A 19,604-nucleotide genomic window follows, 5' to 3' on the forward strand; every position below is an offset into this window, starting at 1 on the left:
GCAGCAGATGGAGGCGGCAGGATGTGGAGCTTCTGCTTTTGCCTCAGCCTCTGGGGTTTCACTTTGCCCCCTCTTGTGCAGCATCCTCAGCAGGGAGCGAGGCCCACGGCGCTGCTGGGCTGCAGCCGAGGGGTGACTGGGGATGTGGGGGTGCCTTTGCAAGCGTTGTGTAAGGGGACGGGGGCTCTTCTTTGGCAGAAGGGCAGCGAGAACGCGCAGCAATGACGCACGTGTTTAATAAGGACACCAACAGATGGAAGCTCGCAGGAAAGGCTCCCTGTAGGGAGGTTATTTGCGATGAGGAATGAGCCCTTTGAAGCATCTGCTGGAGGCTGGTAGTGGAGGTGGCCGGACCCGCTGGACGGGTCCGGTCTGACCCCCAGGCCTCTCTGCCCATGCGAATGCATTCCTGGGCCGGGAGCTGGTGGATGATTCACCAGGAAGTGGTCTGAGCCTGCCATGGGAGTACATGGGGCGGTTATGGAGGGCCAACAGGGCCTCTTCACAACGGGACGGGCTGGTTTGGCAGCACAGCACCCCTGGGACCTGCCCCAGGATGACGTGGGAGGGCTGCGGGAAGCTGCAGCTCCGTTGCCAAAGCCCTGGACATTCCTTTGGATGCATCAGGAACGTTCTGCTCCGCTCTGTGGGAGATAAGGAATGTGGGAGCCGTCCTTAGGGGGCAGATTCCCATGGGAGGCCCTCAGGGGTGTTTGTTCCTGCAGGGAACGCCAATAGTTAAATACATGAAGAAACCTGCATCAGCCAGGATGCGGCATCAGCCAGGGCTGCCGAGGCCGGCATTTCCTTGGAAAATGGAAGGAGGGGGCCGGTGTTTCCCTGTCCCCCTGTGACTGAATCCTAGGGAAGGATCCGCTGCTCCCGGCTCGGCCCCCTCGGGGGGCCACTGGCACACCCCGAATGGAAGGAATCTGTGCTAGAGCACAGGTGCAGCCCCATAAACGTGGGATAAATCGGGGCCGATCCGGTTTCACAGCCCTCTGCTCTCTTAGTTGGGGGGGGGGATGTCCTTCACCGCTGAGTGGGGGGGGGGGGGTGAGGGGTGGGTTTGGGGCTGGTGATGGGCAGGGGGTGCCCTTATTTTGGGGCAGAAAGAGGTGAATTTGGGCGTTTGCGTGGGGAGGGGAGGGAAGGGAGGAGGAGCAGCAGCTCCTCAACACCCACCCGCAGGGTGGGGGCGCGGGGTGCCCGCATCATCCCCCGCATCCCGCCCCACATCCCCCTCGCTGGGCGCTGCTAAAAGGGGGGGGGTCCCCGTCCGGTCCCTCCCGCCGGGCGGTGCCGGGGGGCGGCCTCTCCTTCTCCCTCCCCGCAGCCCGGGGGAGGCGCTGGGGGCGGCGCGGCCGCAGCGAGCCCGGCGGGGAGAGGAGAGGAGAGGAGCGGAGCGGGGCTGGGAAGGGAACGGAACGGGGGCTCGGAGCGGGCCGATGGCGTTCAGCGCCTGGCAGATCCTCTCCCCGGTGCAGTGGGCCCGCTGGACCTGGTCCGCGGTGCGGGGCGGCGGCAGCCCCGACGGGGAGGAGGAGGAAGACGAGGAGGAGGAGGAAGAGGACCCGGCCCTCGGCTTCAGGCAAGTGACCCGCGTCCACGCGTGGTGTCGGGGCTGCGACCGCGCCCGTATCCATTCTCCCCCCATTCCGCTGCCCGCTCCCTGCCTGCTCGCTGCCCGCTCGCTGCCTGGCACCAGCTCCGCTGCCCGATGGGGGGGGGGCACCGGAGGGGAACCGGTCGCTGCTGCCCCGGGTTGATGCTGGGAGGGTGGGGGGCACAAGGTGTGAGCACCGAGGATCGCCCCTCCGGGGATGGGGAGATGCTGAGTGTGCAGCCGTATCCTTGTGGCCCTCGGTGGATGCCCAAGGGGAAGGCCTGATGGAAGGACTCGTGGATGCTCGGCCGAGAGGAGGGTTGGGGGCACACGTAGAGGTGTGTGTGGGGGGGCACTCACGATGTCGTTTCACCTGCTCTCCCTTTTCCGTTTGCCAGCGTGTGCCGCTGGACATGGACGGAGCGGCTGCCGCAGGATGCCCGCGGCCGGCCGGGAGCTGGCCCGCCCGGCGGTGCGGGCAGCGAGGAGGATTGCGGAGCTAAGCCTTGCAAGCGGTAATTCCTCCCTCTTTTCCCCCCCTCCTCGGCAGCTCGGACTCCAAAGATAGTTTTGAGACCCCTGAAGCAGGGACGCCGACCAGCGCGCTGCTAAAGGAGCCGCCGCTGGAGCCCGAAGCCGGGACCCGGGGTAAGGAGCCATCATCTCCTTCTGTTTTTGGGCTCCGGATGAATAGAGCCGGGTGGGGGCACGCAGGAGAAGTGGCTTGTTCTGAATAATGCCTGCCACATTGTTTGTGGTTAATGGCCTGCGTGGCTCAAATGCCACTCGGCAAAGGGCTGTGCCCTCATTCCCCTGCAGTTAGCATCCTTTGCTGCCGTTAAAGATGCTGCTGAGCCCTGTTTGTGGAGAAACTGTGATTTTTTTGCTGCTGGAAGTGCAGGGGTCCTCGGTGCTGATGCTGGTTTGTCCCTGTGTTGTGTACCATTGTGGCTCCCTGTTAATCCTTGGTCTTTTGGGGACCAGCTCACTCCCACCATCACACCTTCTCCCAAGGGGGAATTGTGGGCACGGTCTGTGTGAGCTCAGATGGGACCAGGAGCCCAAGTGCTGGGTGGCCTCGGCAGTAACAGGGTGCTGTGGGCTGCCACCTCCTGCGGTGTTGTTCTGCTGTTGGGATGGATCTGGGTGCCTGTGGGAAACACAGGTTCGTTTTCCTTGAGAGGCAGCGCTGGGTCCATGCTTCCCATAGTCGCAGCTCTTGGAATCGTCCTTGTAAGCAGGGATGATAGAGGCGTTTTTACTTTGAGGGATAATGCCTGGGGAGGGGGAAAGGGGAGATTAAGGCTTTCCTGGCTGGTCTGAAGATCATTTCTGCCTTAGGGAAGCACATTGCTTGGTGTATGCCCTTACCCTGGGATGAGCAGTTCCCTGATGCCAGCCAGGCATGGAGCGAGGGAGCCAGCACACAAAGGTCGCAGTGTTAGAGGCTGATCTCTGGCACAAGCTGTTTATCTGAGGTGGCTGATGGAGAGCAGGGTGTTGGAAACAGCAGGGCCCCAGCACCCAGCTCCATCCCTTCCCTGCATCCCTTCGGTGTCTGAAATGGAGGGAAGGGATCTCCCAGGTGTGGGTGTGAGTTTGGGGCACCCCGGGGTGCTGAATCCATCGGCTCAGCCCTCACCTTGGCAGCACTGCTCTGCAGCAGCGTGCGCCCTTCGCCTGGCTGCAGATCAGGAGCGGTGGCGATGGGGAGGTGATCCCATGAAATGGCTGCATGTCAGGAACGCACCAGCTGATGGGGAATCGCTGCTGCAGGAGGAGCAGCAGGAACACGGGTGGATGCAGCCTCTCCTGGCTCAGCAAGGCTGGGGAACAGGCGCTGCAGCCTCAGCCTTGCTTGGGAATAGGCAGGGATAGGAGCTGTGACACAGGGGATGGATGCTCTGCGTGCAGCTGAGGGCTGCGTTAACCCTGCTCCTCCATCCCATCACCTCGGCTGGGCTTCGTGCTGCCATTCAGTACCATCCTTGCTGAGCTTCTCTCCGGCCGTCTCCCAGAGCAAGGAATACTGTGTGCAAGGAAACGAGCAGAGACAGCCAACATGGACCCGTTGGCGCTCCCGGGCTGCTCCTGCTGTTACCCTGACGCAGGGCACGTGCTTTCCGGCGCGTTAGCGGCAGCATCGCTCTGCCAGGATGCTCGTTCTGAGAGAATAGGTTTAAAAATAGACCAACGGCAGCGAAACAAAGCGGAAAGGCAAGAGGGGAACGGAGCCGTTGGCTACGTCAGCCCAGGCTGAAAGCACCGGGCGCACATCCTGTGCTGTGGATAGTGCAGGGGTTGTTCTTGCTGCCTTTGGCATTGAGGGCAGTGTGGGGAGCAGCGCTGCTCTGATGGGTGCTGGATGTGGGATGAAAAGGGCACTGCTGCAGCCAAGTTGCTCTGCTTCAAGCTGCTGGGCTGGTCCGTGCTTGTGCTTCATTGCAGCCTGAGGAGGATGGGCCTAAGGATTAAAATGCACATCACAAAGTGCCTATTACAGCGGTGCCAGCCTGTCCTGCGTGTGTGTTTGTGCTTGGAGAGGATAAATCCCTGTTTTCACTGTGTCAGATCCCCTGGCCGGACCAGGAGCCCGTTCGTACTCCATGCACAGCCACTACAAGTGCTGTTTGCAGGGATCCAGGGTGCCTTGCATTGGATCTGTGTTTGGGATGGATGCAGCACTGAGCCTTGCTGCTGTGCTGTTCCTTATCTCCAACCTGAACCTCCCCTGTTTCAATTTGAACTCATCACCCCTTGTGCCATCGCTACCATCCCTGATGAAGGTCCCTCTCCAGCATCCCTATAGCCCCCTTCAGACACTGGAAGCCCCATCACCTTTGGGGCTGCTTTATAGGGGGGTTTGTCCTGCTCTCCTCAGAGAACACACAAAGGGATTTCTATGGGTTTCATGGTCAGGCCCTCCCCTGATAAGGGGAGAAAACCCCACTGAACTTGCAGGAGGGACGGTGCTACCGCAGCAGGATGCTCCTCTCCTTCACCCCCACCCTCTGTGTCCCAGTCCATCCCAGTCCCTCAGCTCTGGGATGCAGGTAGGAAGGAGGGGATGAGCTGAGCTATGATTCCCATGCTGCCGAAGGAATGGTGGCTCAGCGCTCCTGCTCTCCCTGCCCTGCAGCCATCCCAGCCAGCAGAGGTGGTTTGCGTGCCGGCTGCTTGTTATTCCAGCAGCAATTACTCCCTGCTCGGGTTGGAAACCGGGATGGGGGCTCCCGTCTGTGAGAACAGCAGCTGCAGAGCCGGCCGGTGGGAATGGAAAACGCATTCAAAAGGTGCCTTTTTGCCCTCCCTTTGAAGTCTGCTCCCTCCTCAGCGCTGTCTCCGTTCCAACCATCCCAGCTCCAAGTTGGGATCTGTTTAAGGAGGCTCTCCCTGCTCCCGGCAGGCGCTGCCTCGGACCATCTCCTCCTGGCTGCACTCCGAGTACACATCCATTGGGTTGTGTTTACTGAGGCGTTTCCTGGGGCAGCAGAGCGATGTGTGCTCGGAGGGAGCCTTTTTGCAGGCGGAGGGAGGGTTTCCTGCACTCACACAGCCCCTCCTGGTTCATTTGCATGGCTTTTAGCATCCTGGACACCACTAATGCCAACCGCAAGCCGTCGGCTGAGTCAGGGCTGTTGGCTCCGTGTCCTGGGTTAGCCCTGATTCACTTTTCCTCCTCCTGCCAGCCTCCCTCCCCAGTGAACGTGAGTTGGGTGCAAATGCCCCATCGGAGGAACAGGGATGTGCTGGGGGGAGCTTGTGAGCATCCCGCATCCAAACGTCCTGCGAATCGATGCGCTCCATGGCTGTCACTGCGTGCCAGGGCAGGGTTGCAGCAGTGCAATGGGACAGGTTCCCCAGCACAAGCCCTGTTGCCGTTCCCAGTGAGAGCTGTGGGTCCCTGGTGGTGCTGAGCATCCCAGCATCCCCTCCTGCCTTATGCCAGGAGCCCCTGGTTGAGATGCAGGAGAGGAGGTGACAGTGAGGTCCCGGCTCTAGGTGCTTTGTGGGTGTAGCTTTCAGGATGATAAGGACCTTCCCCATCCCTTTGACAGCAAAGAACAGATGAAACAGTAAAAGGATTTAGGGGCAGGGATTGGAGTAGCAGGGATTAAGTCATGGATCAGGATTTGTGATTAAGGAACTCCGACAGCAGTGCTGAGCCTTGCTGCTCTGCAGCAACAGGCTGTGGGAGAGAGCATCGACCGCATGTGGGTGCTGTGTCTGAGCTCCCCCCCATTTACAGGGGATCCCCCCCATTTACAGGGGACCCCCCCCATTTACAGGCTATGTTTTCACCACAGTCTCCAGGGCTTCAAATCTTACCACAAGTGCTTGATGCCAGGGTTGCACAGGTCAGGAATCCCCCCCAAAACTATGACCCTGGAGCACGTAAGGAGGGGAGGAAAACCCCCTCTTGAAATGGGGTGTGCAGCAGGCAAGGGTTTAACTGCCTCCTTTTGTCTTTGCAGAGCCAAGTGGCCATGGTGACCTGCTGGTAGGGGAGGTCCATGGGGACAGCTCGCCAGGGAAGCATCCCAAAGATGAGGCTCGTGTGGAGATCGCAGCCCCTAAAGCCAGTTTGGATGCCAAAGGGGAAAACGACCCCGAAGATGCATCCCTGAGGCAGCCTCAGGCTCACATCCAGCCCCAAGGAGCACCGGGCAGTGGGGCCGACCAGGAGCGGGTCATGTTGGGAGAGGATGCGGCGGATGCCAGCATGGGGATGATGGAGCCGAAGGGGGATGCTCTGGTCCAGGATGGGAAAGGGATAACAGAAGGATCCATAGAGGAGACCCTGGAGCTGTACGATGGGAGTGTGAACCCCGCTGTAGCATCAGCCCCACACTGCCCTCCCCACCCCAGTGACAGCGTTGGGGAGCAAGGGGGGGACCCGGAGCACAAAGAGCAGCTCCCAAAGCCTGAGGTTGATTCGATGGAGGGAGGAGAGAGCCCGGAGACCAGGAGAGCAGCTCCCAGGAGGGGCAGCAGGATCCCGGCCAGCAAAGTGACACCGAAGAGGCACCGAGAGCCCCCCAAGAAACCAGTTGAGGATGCAGAGAGGGGCCCCATGGATCTGCCCCTTCCCGGCTCCCCCCGCCTGGGTCCTGCACCCCGGATAGGCCCCTTGGGTGGCAGCTCAGCGCTGCAGGACTCAGCGCCGGCTCTCCCCAAAGGGTCCTACCAGTTCGACCCCAATCACTTTGAGGCAATGGATCCGTTGAAGCCCACCAAGACCCTCGGCAGCTCCACCACCGACTCCTGCCCTGCTGCTGACAACAGCCTCAATGAGATCCTGGAGTCTCAGGCGCTGGAGGTGCAGGATGAGCCCGGCAGAGGCAGCGGCTCCCCCAAGAAGCCCAAGTCCCGCCTGATAACGTGAGTGATGGAGCGGGCAGCAGCGGCCCCTCCGTTCCCTTGCAGGCAGAGCAGTGGTGGTGGTGGTGATGGTGATGATGCCCCCGTGCCTTCTAAGCGAGCCTGAAACACCGATGTGCACCTCGGGTTCGGCTGCCCTGCTTTTATCCACCCCTTGTCCCAGCGGAGCGGCAGCTCCTGCATCCCTGTTGGCATCCTGGAGCATCAGGAGCGGATGGGAGGAGAGGGACCGAGGTCCTGGTGTGGTGCTGGGGTCCCACGTAGAATGGGGAGGGCTGGATCAGGACCCGCTTTGCAGGATCATCCCTTTGGAAAACCCTCAGGGCTCCGGCTCATGGAGCTGGGGTGGGCAGAGCAGAGGCTTTAGAAAGTATTGATGAGGGTTTGGGAGCCTGCTGCAGCTTGTGGGTGCCTGCCTGATGGGTCAGATGCTGCTGGGACATGGTGCGAGCTGCCATGGGGGTGCTCTTTGCCAAGCAGGGGAAGGGGATAGTGGTGAAGAGGCAGATCTGTTGCTTCCATCACCTCTGCACAGGCAGGAGGGAGCTGCTTGTGCCTTGCTGAGCTATTTCAGTGCCTTTTTAGGTCCTGAACCGTGCTATTTAACCCCCCCGCCCCAGTGGAGACGGTGACATTTCATGGTGCCTCCTGGGAATGCAGGCAGTTCCTGCTGGGAATGCTCCTCTGGAGCAGGTTTCATGGCCAAACCTTCCCGTTTCCTTGCCTTTTCACCTGTGGCATCACCAATGTTCTCCAAGCCGTGTCCGGGCAGTGCCTGATGTTGGGGATGGGAGCTGCTGAGCCAGGCTTGGCTCTACCTGCCCAGGCAATTTTGGGTCCTTCCACTATAACCTGGGGTTGTGGGATTGGAACCAGTTGAAAGCAAAAGGGCTCAAAAGGAGGGGGAATTTTGGGAGCGTGGAGTTGGCAGCAAAACCAACGCACGCCATCGCTCTGCTGATGGGAAAACGGGAGCAGGGTTATACAGGGAGCACAGACAACACCCAGCAGGCAGAAGTAAGGGTGTGTTGGGTGCTCTGCTCCTAGAAACGCTTTGCAGGGAGGGGATGTGGGCTCTCTGGGAGCCAGCATTCCCCTGTGTGACCGAGCTGGGGCTGTTCAGCAGGGAGAGGTGAAGCTGTGAGGAGCTTCCAGTGTCTGAAGGGGGCTACAAGGATGCTGGAGAGGGGCTCTTCATCAGGGGCTGTAGGGGTAGGACAAGGGGTGATGGGTTCAGACTGAAACAGGGGGAGTTCAGGTTGGAGATAAGGAAGTTCTTTACTGTGAGGGTGCTGAGGCGCTGGCACAGGGTGCCCAGAGAAGTGAATGCCCCATTCCTGGCAGTGTTCAAGGCCGTGCTGGGTGACACGGTCTAGTGTGAGGTGTCCCTGCCCATGGCAGCGGAGTGGAACTGGATGATCTCCAGGTCCTTTCCATCCCAAACCATTCCATGATTCTATAAGTCCTTAGGGTCCCTTCTCCTGGGAGCACGGGCTGCTCCATTCACTCACCTCCCTGGCAGTGGGATGCGTGGTGGAATGACACCATCAATCTCACATCCGTGAACAGGAGATGCCCAATCAGAGCATCCTTTATCCGTGTGTTCCTCCCCAAAAAGCAGAGCTGGGCTATGGCGCTGTGCTTCTCCCAATGAGAGTTAATACCCAGGTCTTTTCACACGCTCTTCTTCTCTCCATCTGTCTGTCTCTCTCCCTGTCCATGCTTTGGTGCATCAGGACCACTGAACAAGTGAAATTTCTCTGTTTTCTGTTGTAAGTACTCTCTTCTCTATTGCTTTCCTCTTCTCCTTGGCTGGTTTTTGTCCTCATTCTCTGGGTGGGTGCTGGCCCCACACGTCTCCACGGCATGCAGGCTCCTTGTGCCCTTTGTCTCATGCTCCGCGCTCTCTGGTCCGTGTCCTGCAGCTCTCGGGGTGGCTCTGCCCGGTGAGGTGAGGATGCTGTGCTTGCTCCCGCAGCATGCGGCCCGCAATGCCTTTAGAACATTCAAGCCCTCAGACCCAGTGCGTTGGCTAATGGAGGGGAGCAGCTCTGTGTGCAGCCTGGATGGGTAGTCCTGAAGATGAGGGCATCTCCTACCCCATCCCAAAGCCACCTCTATAGAGGGGTAGGGGAAAGCATCATCCGGGAGGTGATGGAGTCAGTGCCTGTCTCCTCTGGCTCTGGGACATTGAGGTGGTCCCAAAGGAGCTTTGCCCTCGCAGCCAGCTCCAAACAGGGCTCATTTGAGCTCTTTGGTGCTTGCCAGAGCCCTCAGAGCATCCCTGCTGTGTCCAAGGCTGGGATGGAGCCGGGCTGCAGGGCCCTGCGCGGGTTGGAAAGCTCGGCTCGAGCACAGCAGCTCCAATCACTGCCCTGCAGCCTGCAGTGCTGCAGCGTGGCTCTGCCATACCCCTGGCATGAGCGGCCACAGTGGGACCCCAGTGAAATACCCCCTGCCCCTGCTGTGCCCCCAGGGCTTGCAGCTCCCATCCCATAGGATGGGCACACAGCAGGGACCTGCCTCACCGCCATGGGGGATGCTCAGCGTTGTCAGTCGTCCCCTCCCAGGCCCTCTGGGCTCTGCTGTGGTGCAAGGGAGAATGCTGGGCTCAGCTCCCATCTTCTGTCATCATCCCAATGCCCTTCTTGTGTGCTCAGTGCTGCTGCCATATGCACGACCAGCATTGGAGCCGGGCTCCAGCGCTGACATCTGTGTCTTGGCCAAGACCCCATCTGCCTTTCCACTGGCTCACAGTGGGTGTCTGTGTTCACCACGGGCCCTGCAGCACGATTGGGGCTGCCTGTGCCCCAGGCATTGCAGGGCATCATGGGCTGCCTGCTCCCCATTGCCCCATCCCCTTGAATTCCAGTTATCTTGGTGCTGGGGGGGGGGGAATCATTTGGCGCACGTGTGTGATGGGATGGGGAGTGAAGTGGGTGGGAGAGATGCTTTATAGCAAGGAATGGCTCAATGCAATCCTGCTTGAGCCTCTGCCCGTGTCCCTGTGGCAGAGATCCCTTTGCAGGTACCCGCAGTGGGATGCCACACGAGCTGTATCCAGCTTGGCCAGTATCTGCCTTCTGGGGGTTTGGATATGGGAGATGGTGGACATGGAGCGAGAGGGCGGTGAGATGCAGGATTGCTCCTGCTGGGACCATCCCTGTGCTGCCCCCAGCTGATTCAGGATGCTGATGCCCGGCGGGTCGGGATGTGGCTGTGCTGATGGACTCTGGAATGGCACGCCTTGAGGAGCATGGGATGAAGAGCCAGGGAGAGCTTCCTCACTGGAGAGCATCCAGCCACTCAAGATCAACCTGAGCTCAACCTTCTCCTGTCTGCAAGGCTCTTTTCCCTTTGCATCTGCTGGAGGGAGCATCCGAGGTGCAGCGGTTGCCCTGCAAGCAAAGCAGAGCTCGAACCAGCAATCTGGCCGTGTGGGTCCAACTTGCCCATGGAGATATCCCAAGCAAACCTCCAGGGAATGGGCACGGGACAGCCTGGAGAAGCTTCCATCCCGCAGGAGATCCGTGCGCCCTTTGGGATGCATCCCGCCGGATGAGGGTGCGGCGAGGGGCATCTCTGTGGCAATGGCCTCTCGCGTTGTCAGCATCTCCCCTTCAGCAGGAATAAACTCCTCAGAGACAAACCCCGTTGCTCTGTAGTCCTGTCTTTTGTTCACTTGCTCCTCTGTCCTCCCCAGAGCTTGCTCTGCCTCCGTGTTTCACTGGTGAGTGCGATGCTGCCGGGTGCAAACGCTGCTGCTGGGGCTGCTTCCCCCTGCTCGGCTCTCACTCGCGGTCCCTGCCTATGCCTGAGCTGCTGCTTCTCTCCCTGCAGGAGCGGCTGCAAGGTGAAGCCATACGAGGCACAGCCCCTGGTCCTGGATGCTGGCGCTCAGGTAGGTGGGATCCCACCAGGGATGCTCGGTGGGGGGCATGGTGAGAGGTGGGGGGTCAGGGTGGGGTATCCCTGAAAGCAGTCAATGTGAGAGCATCTTCCCTATGGGAAGGGGTGGCAGGAGGGTGCTGCTTGGTGCTCAGCCCTGTCCCTGGCCAGGCTAGGTCCCTGTGGCTCATTGAGGTCTGTGTGCGTGCGGGAGCAGCCCTGTCCCCGGCAGAGCTCTGCGGTTGGGTTAATGGGGTTTTGTGTGTTCATCGCTTCTGCCCCCAGCCCCACGCGTTTCCTGCTGCCAAACCCCACTGAGGAGCTGCTGGGCTGCAGCTTGGTGGTGGATGCGAAGCTTCCCTTTGCTTCCCATGCCAGATCCCCGTGGATTAGCTCAGTCCTGCTTAACCGCGTGCCTTGGTCCTGCAGGATGAAGCAGCGCTGATCCCAGAAATCCCAGATATTGCCAATCGGGATGGACGAGCCACTGATGAGGAGAAGCTGGCCTGCACCACGGCACAGAAACCTGGGCTGGAGAAGAAGCCTGAGCCCGAAGATGACCTGGAGTACTTTGAGTGCTCCAACGTCCCTGTGCCAGCCGGGAAGCACGGCACGGAGCCAGGTAAGGAGCATCCCTGTATCCTCTGGGATGTGCTGTGCATGGAGCTCTGGCCATGAATTGATGCTGTTGAGGCAGCTTCTATTCCCACTGCCAGGGCTCAAGGCTCCTATAATGAAACCTCCGTTGCTTATGGCACCATTTCCATCATGGAAAACCAGCGGCACAGGCTTGTGTTGACTTGGATGCTGTCAGTACAGCGCATCCCTGTGATGCTGGGGTGGTTACAGGGTGCCCTGCTCGAAGCTGAGCTCTCAGCACGAGGTCAGTGATTGATGGAGATCTCAGCATCACTGCAGACCTCTGCTGATGCTCCTGCTGGCCCTTTGCTGTCAGTCTCATATGGAATTAGCCTCGCTGACCACCCCATTACAGCAGAATTAGAGCCAGGCGTCAGAGCAAGACATTTAATCAATAGCAAAGCTAAAGGTGCAAGAGGAGGGGGGGTCTGCAGCTCTGCCCTGTGCCCATTCATCATTGCCCCTGGATGCTGTGCAGACTGCAGGCTCTGGGGAGGGGAAATGGGGGGAAAGAGCAGGAAATCAGCTCTGTTTCCTCCTTCCCTTCATGCTTTTCTCTGCCTGACCAGTGCTGGCTGCAGCTGAGGTCCATAAATCACCTCCTGCTCTATGCCAGAGGGCAGGTTGCAGACAGGAGGGGTTTATCTCCTCTCTGATGCTGTTAAGAATAGCTGGGGCCATGTGGCAGCTCCTTTGGACCCAGTTGTTGTGGGCTGAGGTTTGTGCTATGCGGAGTGGTCCAAGCAGCTGGGCTTCAGCCCAGGGATGCATCCTGCAGCATTCCCGTGCAGCTCCAATCCTGCTCTGGGCACCACAGGGCTGAGCTGCCACCAGAGGGAAGTGTTGGTTTCCACTCCAGGGTTTGAGGCTGGCAGGGTGCGGGATGCATCCAGGCTGCAAGGGCACGAGCATGGGGCAAAGAAGCCTTTTGGGAAGGGATGCTCGGAGGATGCCGATGCCCTTCTGCATCCCAGCAAATCCTTATGTGCAGCAGGGTCTTGGTCACAAGGGGTTAAAACCTTGTGTTTCCTTGTCTTTAGGCCCTGAAAAGGAGATCTCCAAGCAGGTGGAAAAGGACATCTTCCCTGTGAGTGCCTCTTGCTTCCTCTTTGCTCCCTATGGGGAGGCTGGGGGCTGCGGGAGGGTGACCCCATTGTGCCTATGTTGCGCCACCCAAACCTCTCTGAACTGGGTTTCTTTGGGAGCTAAAGTCCATGCAAAGCCCACACAGGGGCTTGGTAAAGCCAGGGGTGATGTCCCACAGGCTGGCATAGGATGGCTCCCTCCGGATGGGCACTGCGGGAGGGAGATGCTGGGAATGATGGGGATCCAGGGCTGCCCCATGGATGCTCAACAAGAGCAAGCACACTGTGTGTGGAGCGGCTGCAGGACAGGGAGAGGGCAGAGGAGGTCCCAAGGAAGGGATGAGCTGCAGGACATGGTCTATGCCTCACATTGAGGTGTTCATGAGCGTTGTAAGGGCCACCCCCAAGGGGCCATTGGGTGACCCCAAGACCCTCGGCTGCAGGGAACCCTGTGCCGGCTCATCCAACCCTGGGCAAAGCTGCTCGGGTGCAAGCAGATGACAATGAGATTACCAACATCAGCAAAAGGAGCTCCTCTGAGACAGATTGACCCACGCTAAGCCCCACAAGGACAAAGCGAAGCCGGGGCTCGGGGCTGGGCAGGCTCTGAGCCGCCAGCATCCCAGAGCCGCTGTGTGGGGCTCCCATGGGATGGGTTGGGGCTCTTGGGTGATGCCGCCAACACCATCCAGGGCTGGGCTGTCTGGACCCAAACGTGCTTGAGCCTGAGCTGCAGTGAAGGAGGAGGGGAGGGAGGGAAGTGCTTTAGTGCTCTGGTTTCCAAAACAGAGCCCAGGCACGGAGCCTCCTCCAAAGCTCTTCTCTATTTATGGCCTGGCAGCCGGTTCCCAAGGAGATGCCTGCACGGGGCTGTCATTTAGAGGGATACAAGGAGGAACAGGCGGTGGTGTCAGCCCTTGCTTGGAAGGAATGCTCTTCTGGAGGCTGCAGCACCCCCAAGGGAAGGGATGGGGCAGCATCCAGGCGGGATTCAGCCTCACAGCGCTGAGCTCATCCCTAGTTTGGTCCCCTGGTGAGGAGGAGCTGGGCTGTGGTTTGGGGAGCAGTGAGGAATGGGGGTACGAGCACCTCAGCTCTTGTAAAAGCACCTATAATAGAAACAGGAGGGTGATGGAGCCCTGTGGGAGCATCTCCCAGGCTGGGGCACGGTGGGATGAGCAGGGCTGCCCATTGGGAAGGGCTGGCTCAGCTGGAGCCGTGCTCTGCAGGGAAGTGATACCTGTTTCCCCCTTGTGCATTTGGGGTGATCAATGAGGCCCTGCTGCTGCTGGCAGCAGTTTGGATGCATCAGCTGCATCCACGTCTCCATCTGATGGAGGTGATGGAGAAGGGGGACCTGGTCCCTCGCCTGTGGCTCCCATTTAAACCAGCCATGGGGAAAGTGAAGGGATGTCAGATGTGAGCACAGCTCTGCTTCCGAAATGAGCCCTTCCTGGGTCTCTCCTTTGGGATGATGCTTCCCTGGGTGTCCCATGGCACAGCCCCAGCTCCCAGCAGGAGACTGGGCATAAAGTGCAATAAATCCCCCCTATGGGCTCTGCCTGGTGCTGGCTCTGGGCTGTCGGTGTGTGCAGGATGTTCAGCGCCTGCACAGAGGCTGGTGCAGGGGGGAGAGCATCCCAAATGGGAGGTGAAAGCCCTGCAGCATCCCGAATGGCTGCTCCTCGCAGGGCAATCCCGGGCTGTGCTCCATGGACAAGTCCCCCTCAGCCACCACCAGGAGCGAGAGTCCCTTGGCCAGCATCTGCCTCAGTGAATGCGAGAAGACGGCCGTGCTCACGCTCATCCGAGAGGAGGTAACGTGGGGACCGGGGCCGTATCCTGCCCTGCACCCCTTGAGCATCACAGCACTGGGGAAGCACCCAGAGCCTGTCCCAAGGCTCCTGTGTCTGCTGCAACCTAGATAATCACAAAGGAGATCGAGGCAAGCGAGTGGAAGAAGAAGTACGAAGAGAGCCGCCAGGAAGTGCTGGAGATGCGGTAGGACCCTTCCCATTGGGATGTGATGGGGTTCCTCGGGGTGGGATGGGTTAGGAGATGCGCTCGTGCTGTGTTTTGCTGCTGGGTTCTTAGTCTCAGGCTCAAAATCCCATTCACTGCCAGGGGCATCACCAGGGCCCTGCAGCCTTGCTTGGGCTGTTTGAGGTGTGGGGAAGGAGCAACAGGGCTATAGGTGCGTGCCTGCCTCTTCCCTGGGTTATCCTTCTCCCTTCCTCCTAGGAAAATCGTGGCTGAGTATGAGAAGACCATTGCCCAGATGATAGGTAAGGTGCCATCCCTCGGTGGGGTGAACGGAGCAATGAGGTAGCTGCCAGCCCCACTCAATCCCTGTGTTCCCTTCCTGCTTATTCTCCATCCCAGAGGACGAGCAGAGGACGAACATGACGTCCCAGAAGAACCTGCAGCAGCTCACCCTGGAGAAGGAGCAGGCGCTGGCGGACCTGAACTCGGTGGAGAGGTCCCTATCGGATCTCTTTAGGAGATACGAGAACCTGAAGGGTGTCCTGGAAGGCTTCAAGAAGGTCCTTCCCTCCGTTCCCCCTTTCTCCCTGCACGCAGAGGTCCCATAGCATCGCCCTCACTTTGTCCCCTGCTCTTTTCCCTTCCCAGAATGAAGAAGCTCTGAAGAAGTGTGCTCAAGATTATTTAACCCGGGTCAAGCAGGAGGAGCAGCGGTACCAAGCCCTGAAAGTCCATGCGGAGGAGAAGCTGGACAAGTAAGGGCATGCATGGGATTGATGGGTGCTGAGACCTCGTGGTGGGAGCTTATTGATGTGAAAAGCTGCCTTTCACAACCTCGGGCTCGAGTGGTTTTAAATGGCTGTGAGTGAAGGCAGCACGGATCCCTCCATGGATTCTCCAATCCCTGCTTAGGTTTCCTAATGGAGAAACTGAGGTTTATGGTGGATTTGCAGCCACTTAACCAGTTCCCCGTGCTCCAAGAGGGCTCGTGTCTGTGTTGTGCTCGACACGCAGCAGCCCTGAGTGAAGCGAGTGAGGTTGAGCTTCACCCCGGTCCATGCAGGTTTTCCATATGGGAGAACCAGCCCTGATGCACGCGGGCACGCAGGAGCCGGGCTCTGGGATGCTTTATCTCAGTGACCATTGTCCCCTTGTGTCCGAACCCATCACAGAGCCAACGAGGAGATCGCCCAAGTGCGTGCCAAGGCCAAGGCAGAGAGCACGGCGCTGCACGCGGGGCTGCGCAAGGAGCAGATGAAGGTTGAGTCCTTGGAGAGAGCCCTGCAGCAGAAGGTAACACCGCGTTCCCTTTGCTGCCCTGAGCATCCTCTTGGTGCTGGAGGCATCCTTTGGGCTTTGGGCCTAGAGAGTGCTCTGTGGGGTTGGGGTTTGGGGGTATTTCTTCACTTGCTTGCTTGGTTCGTGTCTTGGGATTGGGTTCGGTCGTTGAGATGTACAACTGCATCCTCTCCGTGGAGGGCATTGAGCTCTGCATGGGTGTAAGCACGGCTTTGGGCAGTGCTGGGGTCAATTCAGATTGGGTTTGGTTGTTGAGATGTGCAACTGCATCCTCTCCATGGAGGGCGTTGGGCTCTGCATGGGTGTAAGCACAGCCATGGGCAGTACTGGGGTTGTCAATTCAGATTGGGTTTGGTTGTTGAGATGTGCAACTGCATCCTCTCCGTGGAGGGCGTTGAGCTCTGCAGGGGTGTAAGCACAGCCATGGGCAGTGCTGGGGTCAATTCAGATTGGGTTTGGTTGTTGAGATGTACAACTGCATCCTCTCCGTGGAGGGCGTTGAGCTCTGCATGGGTGTAAGCACAGCCATGGGCAGTACTGGGGTCAATTCAGATTGGGTTTGGTTGTTGAGATGTACAACTGCATCCTCTCCATGGAGGGTGTTGAGCTCTGCATGGGTGTAAGCACGGCTTTGGGCAGTGCTGGGGTTGCCAGTTCAGTCTGGCTTCAGTTTGGCTGTCAGAGCCACCAGCGCACCCATGGCAGCACCGGGATGCGTTTGGGGTGAGGATGGGTGAGCTCGGGCTCCCCACAGCCCCTGGATGCTGCACAGAGGAGGTTGGGCAGGAGCATCAGCGGTACCCATAGGGGTGTTATCTCCCATCCACGCCACCACAGGGGCTCTTCATGATCCGTTTTCCTTCCAGAACCAGGAGATTGAGGAGCTGACCAAGATCTGCGATGAGCTGATAGCGAAGCTGGGCAAGACGGACTGAGTCCCACCACCCCTCGCCCAGCACTCTGCACTTGGCCGCTTTCCTCCTAACGTGCAGCACTTTGCCTTACCCCAGGACCCCGGCACAGAGCACAGCATCCTGCTGCCTGCTCCCTGCATCCCAGGGCTCCGGGACCGCGATCCCTGCAGTCAGGCTGCGTGTCCCTCTGCGCCGATGCCACCTCTCAAGTGGGAGGTGGGATTCCCCCCCCCTACCCCAGACCCTGTGTCCTTTGTCTGGGTCTGGTTGTGCCCCTACACACTCTTGTCACTTACTGTCCCCTCCTGCTCCAGGTTGACCCTATGAGGCCCTGCCATGGGATGTGGGTGATGCCGATGCCGGAGCCGCTGGTCCTTGCACTAGGGAGGGGACCATGCACATGGGTGCATGGCTGGGGAGAGGCAGCAAAGGGGAGCCTTTATGTTTGGGGCCACCAGTGTGATCCTTTGGCCAAAGCAGCCTCCCATTAGGTCGATTGGTTTTGGGAGAGGTGCTGGGGTTCAGGGAGCTGGTCCCAGTCTCTGGTCCGTGGGTGGAAGGCAGCCCAGAGCATCCTCATCCCTGGCTGTGCCAATGGAACCCAATGTCTCTGCATTCGTGCACTTTATTAGCATTTATGAGCACTGAGGCTCTCTGCTCACTTCTTCCAGGCAGGCACGGTCCTGTTACACATCTCCTTCCCTTGGGAGCACGGATACAGCCGCTTCACCTGCAGTAACTTGAGTCCTCTTAAAGCAGAGCCCTGCCAAGGGGAGGGCAGGAGGCTCCTGCACCGGGAGGTGTTGGAGACATGGGGAGATGCTGGTTCTGCAGAGCTGGTGCTGGTCCATTTGCCTGCCCCACGGTCACTGCCCTTCACAGTGCTAAAGCCAAGCCCCGTGCCCTTGGCTCCCCATGCCACAGCTGCGCTAGGATGGATGTTACAGGAGGAAATTGCTTCATGATCCTGCTGGCTTCAGGCTCTTTCCATCAGTGCAGAACAGAGCAGCCCTGCCCGGCTCTTTGCTGCTCTCAGAAATGCCCTTGCAGCACTGAACGTGAAGGGAACCAAACAAAAGGCAGCCTTGACAGGCACAGGCAGGTCCGGGCAGCAGGGAAGTACCCTTTGGAATCTATGGATGCAGCCCAACATCTGCTTTTCCACGCAGGCAGGGTGCCCGCTCCGCCTCCGAGTCCATGGCCATGGCCATGCCAACCACTGAGGTTGCCTTTGGATGGGCTGGGAAGCGGGGGGCTCCTCAAGATCTGGGGTTCCATGGGGGGCTGTGGGTCAGTGCAGAAGCATCCCTGCAGAAGGCGGATGGATGGGATCAGGCAATAGCTGCAGTGGTAAAGGGAGGACTCTATCGCCTTGAGCGGGGAGTCGTAAAGCATCACATAAGGGAAGTATTTGCTCTTTGGACTGTTTCCTACCCAGCCTATTTGAAGACTTTCACAAACCTTTTTGCTGCTACCTTTTTGTAAGAGAATTGAGCTGGTTTCCTTCTATTTTCTAACCCCAGTGGTGCGCATGCAGTGTTTAACCCAGAGCCATGCACTTGGTTATATTTTAGTAGCTATATGATGTATAGAGAGAGTTTATCACGCACTTAAGCAGACGAAGATGCCAGCAGCCTGCCCTAGCACGCAGAGTCCGGGCCTGTTCCCTGCGCTCCCAGTTATCCCAGTGACCGGGGTGGGGAAGCTGATGGCTGACACCATCCATGGCTTTGTGCTGAATGTTTGCCCCTTTGCACAGCAAGGAAACCCCCCTTTTCTGCTCTTTCCCCCCCTCTTTCCCCTCCCCACACATCCATGGGCTGGTAGGAAAGCCTCTGGCAGATGATGGGCAAGGCTGATTCCTGTTTGGGAAGTCAAAGTGCCAGCCTCAGCCCACTGGAGCATCACTGCCCTTCCCTCTGTATATCATCAGAATTAGGGGTATGCAGACTACAGCACTGCTCTCCCACTCCAGAACAGCATTCCCGCCTGGATGCATGACCCTTTGGACCTCCTGGGGGTCTGTGCAGGTGAATTGACCCCCTTGAGACCAGGAATTACTTAGGGAGCTGGGTTTTGCCCTTTGCAGCAGCATCCTCCCCATCTGCTTCCCAGAGCCTCTCCCGGTCCCACTCGCTGCCTCTGTCACCCCAGTGCTGCTGCATCCCTGCGCCTGTCAGCATGCACTTCCAGTCTGGGCGAAAGAAGATTCCTAAGGAATGATTTATTAACTATAATATGGTTATAGTTACATATATATATATAAGTATATGTATAATGGTTATAGTTCTATATAATAGGAGGCGTGTGTTTGTAGCTGCAAGCAGGCAGGACTGTTGCATCCCGAGTGCTGCTCTTAGGAGCCAGCTGTGGATGGGGCTGGCTTAGCCCTGGAGCTATCATCCCATTTGGATGCCACGTTCCGGTCAGGATGCATCCCGGTTAGGGGAGCACTGCGGGTACCCGTGTTTGGGCTCCCAGCATCGTGGTGTTTGTCATCATCTGCTTGCAGTAGAGGTGAAATCCCTGCATCCAGCGAAGTGCCGATGAGGAACTGCCCTGACGTTAGATGGCTCCCCCCAAGGCAGGCGCTTCCCTGCACTGACCCCAATCGCTTCCCACCACGTGTGTAAGTGCCATGGCCATCGGTTTTATATGTCCACTGAGTTCCCTTTTCTATGTCAGGTAAATATTTGTAAGAGTTATACTCACACAGATTATTCTAACGATTACTAATATATTTTTGTTGCCATGTTTCATTGCCTGAATAAAACCCGTGTTTATCACTCTTGAAACCCTTCCTGCTGT

The 19,604-nt window shown here is 58.6% G+C and overlaps 1 protein-coding gene across 3 annotated transcripts; it reads left to right on the top strand.

Moving 5' to 3' along the window:
* The first annotated feature begins 1,414 nt into the window (after nucleotides 1-1,414).
* Nucleotides 1,415-19,591, top strand: TACC1 (transforming acidic coiled-coil containing protein 1). Of its 3 annotated transcripts, XM_062621038.1 has the most exons (14): nucleotides 1,415-1,591; nucleotides 2,157-2,254; nucleotides 6,082-6,988; nucleotides 8,725-8,760; nucleotides 10,829-10,889; nucleotides 11,306-11,498; nucleotides 12,556-12,602; nucleotides 14,292-14,417; nucleotides 14,525-14,601; nucleotides 14,842-14,885; nucleotides 14,983-15,143; nucleotides 15,232-15,338; nucleotides 15,756-15,876; nucleotides 16,749-19,591. In XM_062621038.1, exons 1-14 carry the CDS (start codon nucleotides 1,449-1,451, stop codon nucleotides 16,815-16,817), a joined length of 2,190 nt encoding a protein of 729 aa, XP_062477022.1. In that variant the 5' UTR covers nucleotides 1,415-1,448; the 3' UTR covers nucleotides 16,818-19,591. The 3 variants fall into 3 exon arrangements, with proteins under 3 accessions (XP_062477022.1, XP_062477023.1, XP_062477024.1); XM_062621039.1 differs by lacking the exon at nucleotides 8,725-8,760 and having other exon boundaries at nucleotides 1,416-1,591; XM_062621040.1 differs by lacking the exons at nucleotides 2,157-2,254; nucleotides 6,082-6,988; nucleotides 8,725-8,760 and having other exon boundaries at nucleotides 1,418-1,591.
* The last annotated feature ends 13 nt before the right edge of the window (nucleotides 19,592-19,604 follow it).

The sequence above is a fragment of the Pezoporus occidentalis genome, unplaced genomic scaffold (genome assembly GCF_034315485.1).
Source record: "Pezoporus occidentalis ecotype Australia unplaced genomic scaffold, CSIRO_AGI_Poc_V1 ctg226, whole genome shotgun sequence".
NCBI lineage: Eukaryota > Metazoa > Chordata > Aves > Psittaciformes > Psittacidae > Pezoporus > Pezoporus occidentalis.

Coding starts and splice junctions, on each gene's coding strand:
- TACC1 (XM_062621038.1), top strand. CDS start 1,449: ATGGCGTTCAGCGCCTGGCAGATCCTCTCCCCGGTGCAGTGGGCCCGC. Junction 1,592..2,156: donor GACCCGGCCCTCGGCTTCAG/GCAAGTGACCCG, acceptor CCTCCTCGGCAG/CTCGGACTCCAAAGATAGTT. Junction 10,890..11,305: donor TCCTGGATGCTGGCGCTCAG/GTAGGTGGGATC, acceptor TTGGTCCTGCAG/GATGAAGCAGCGCTGATCCC.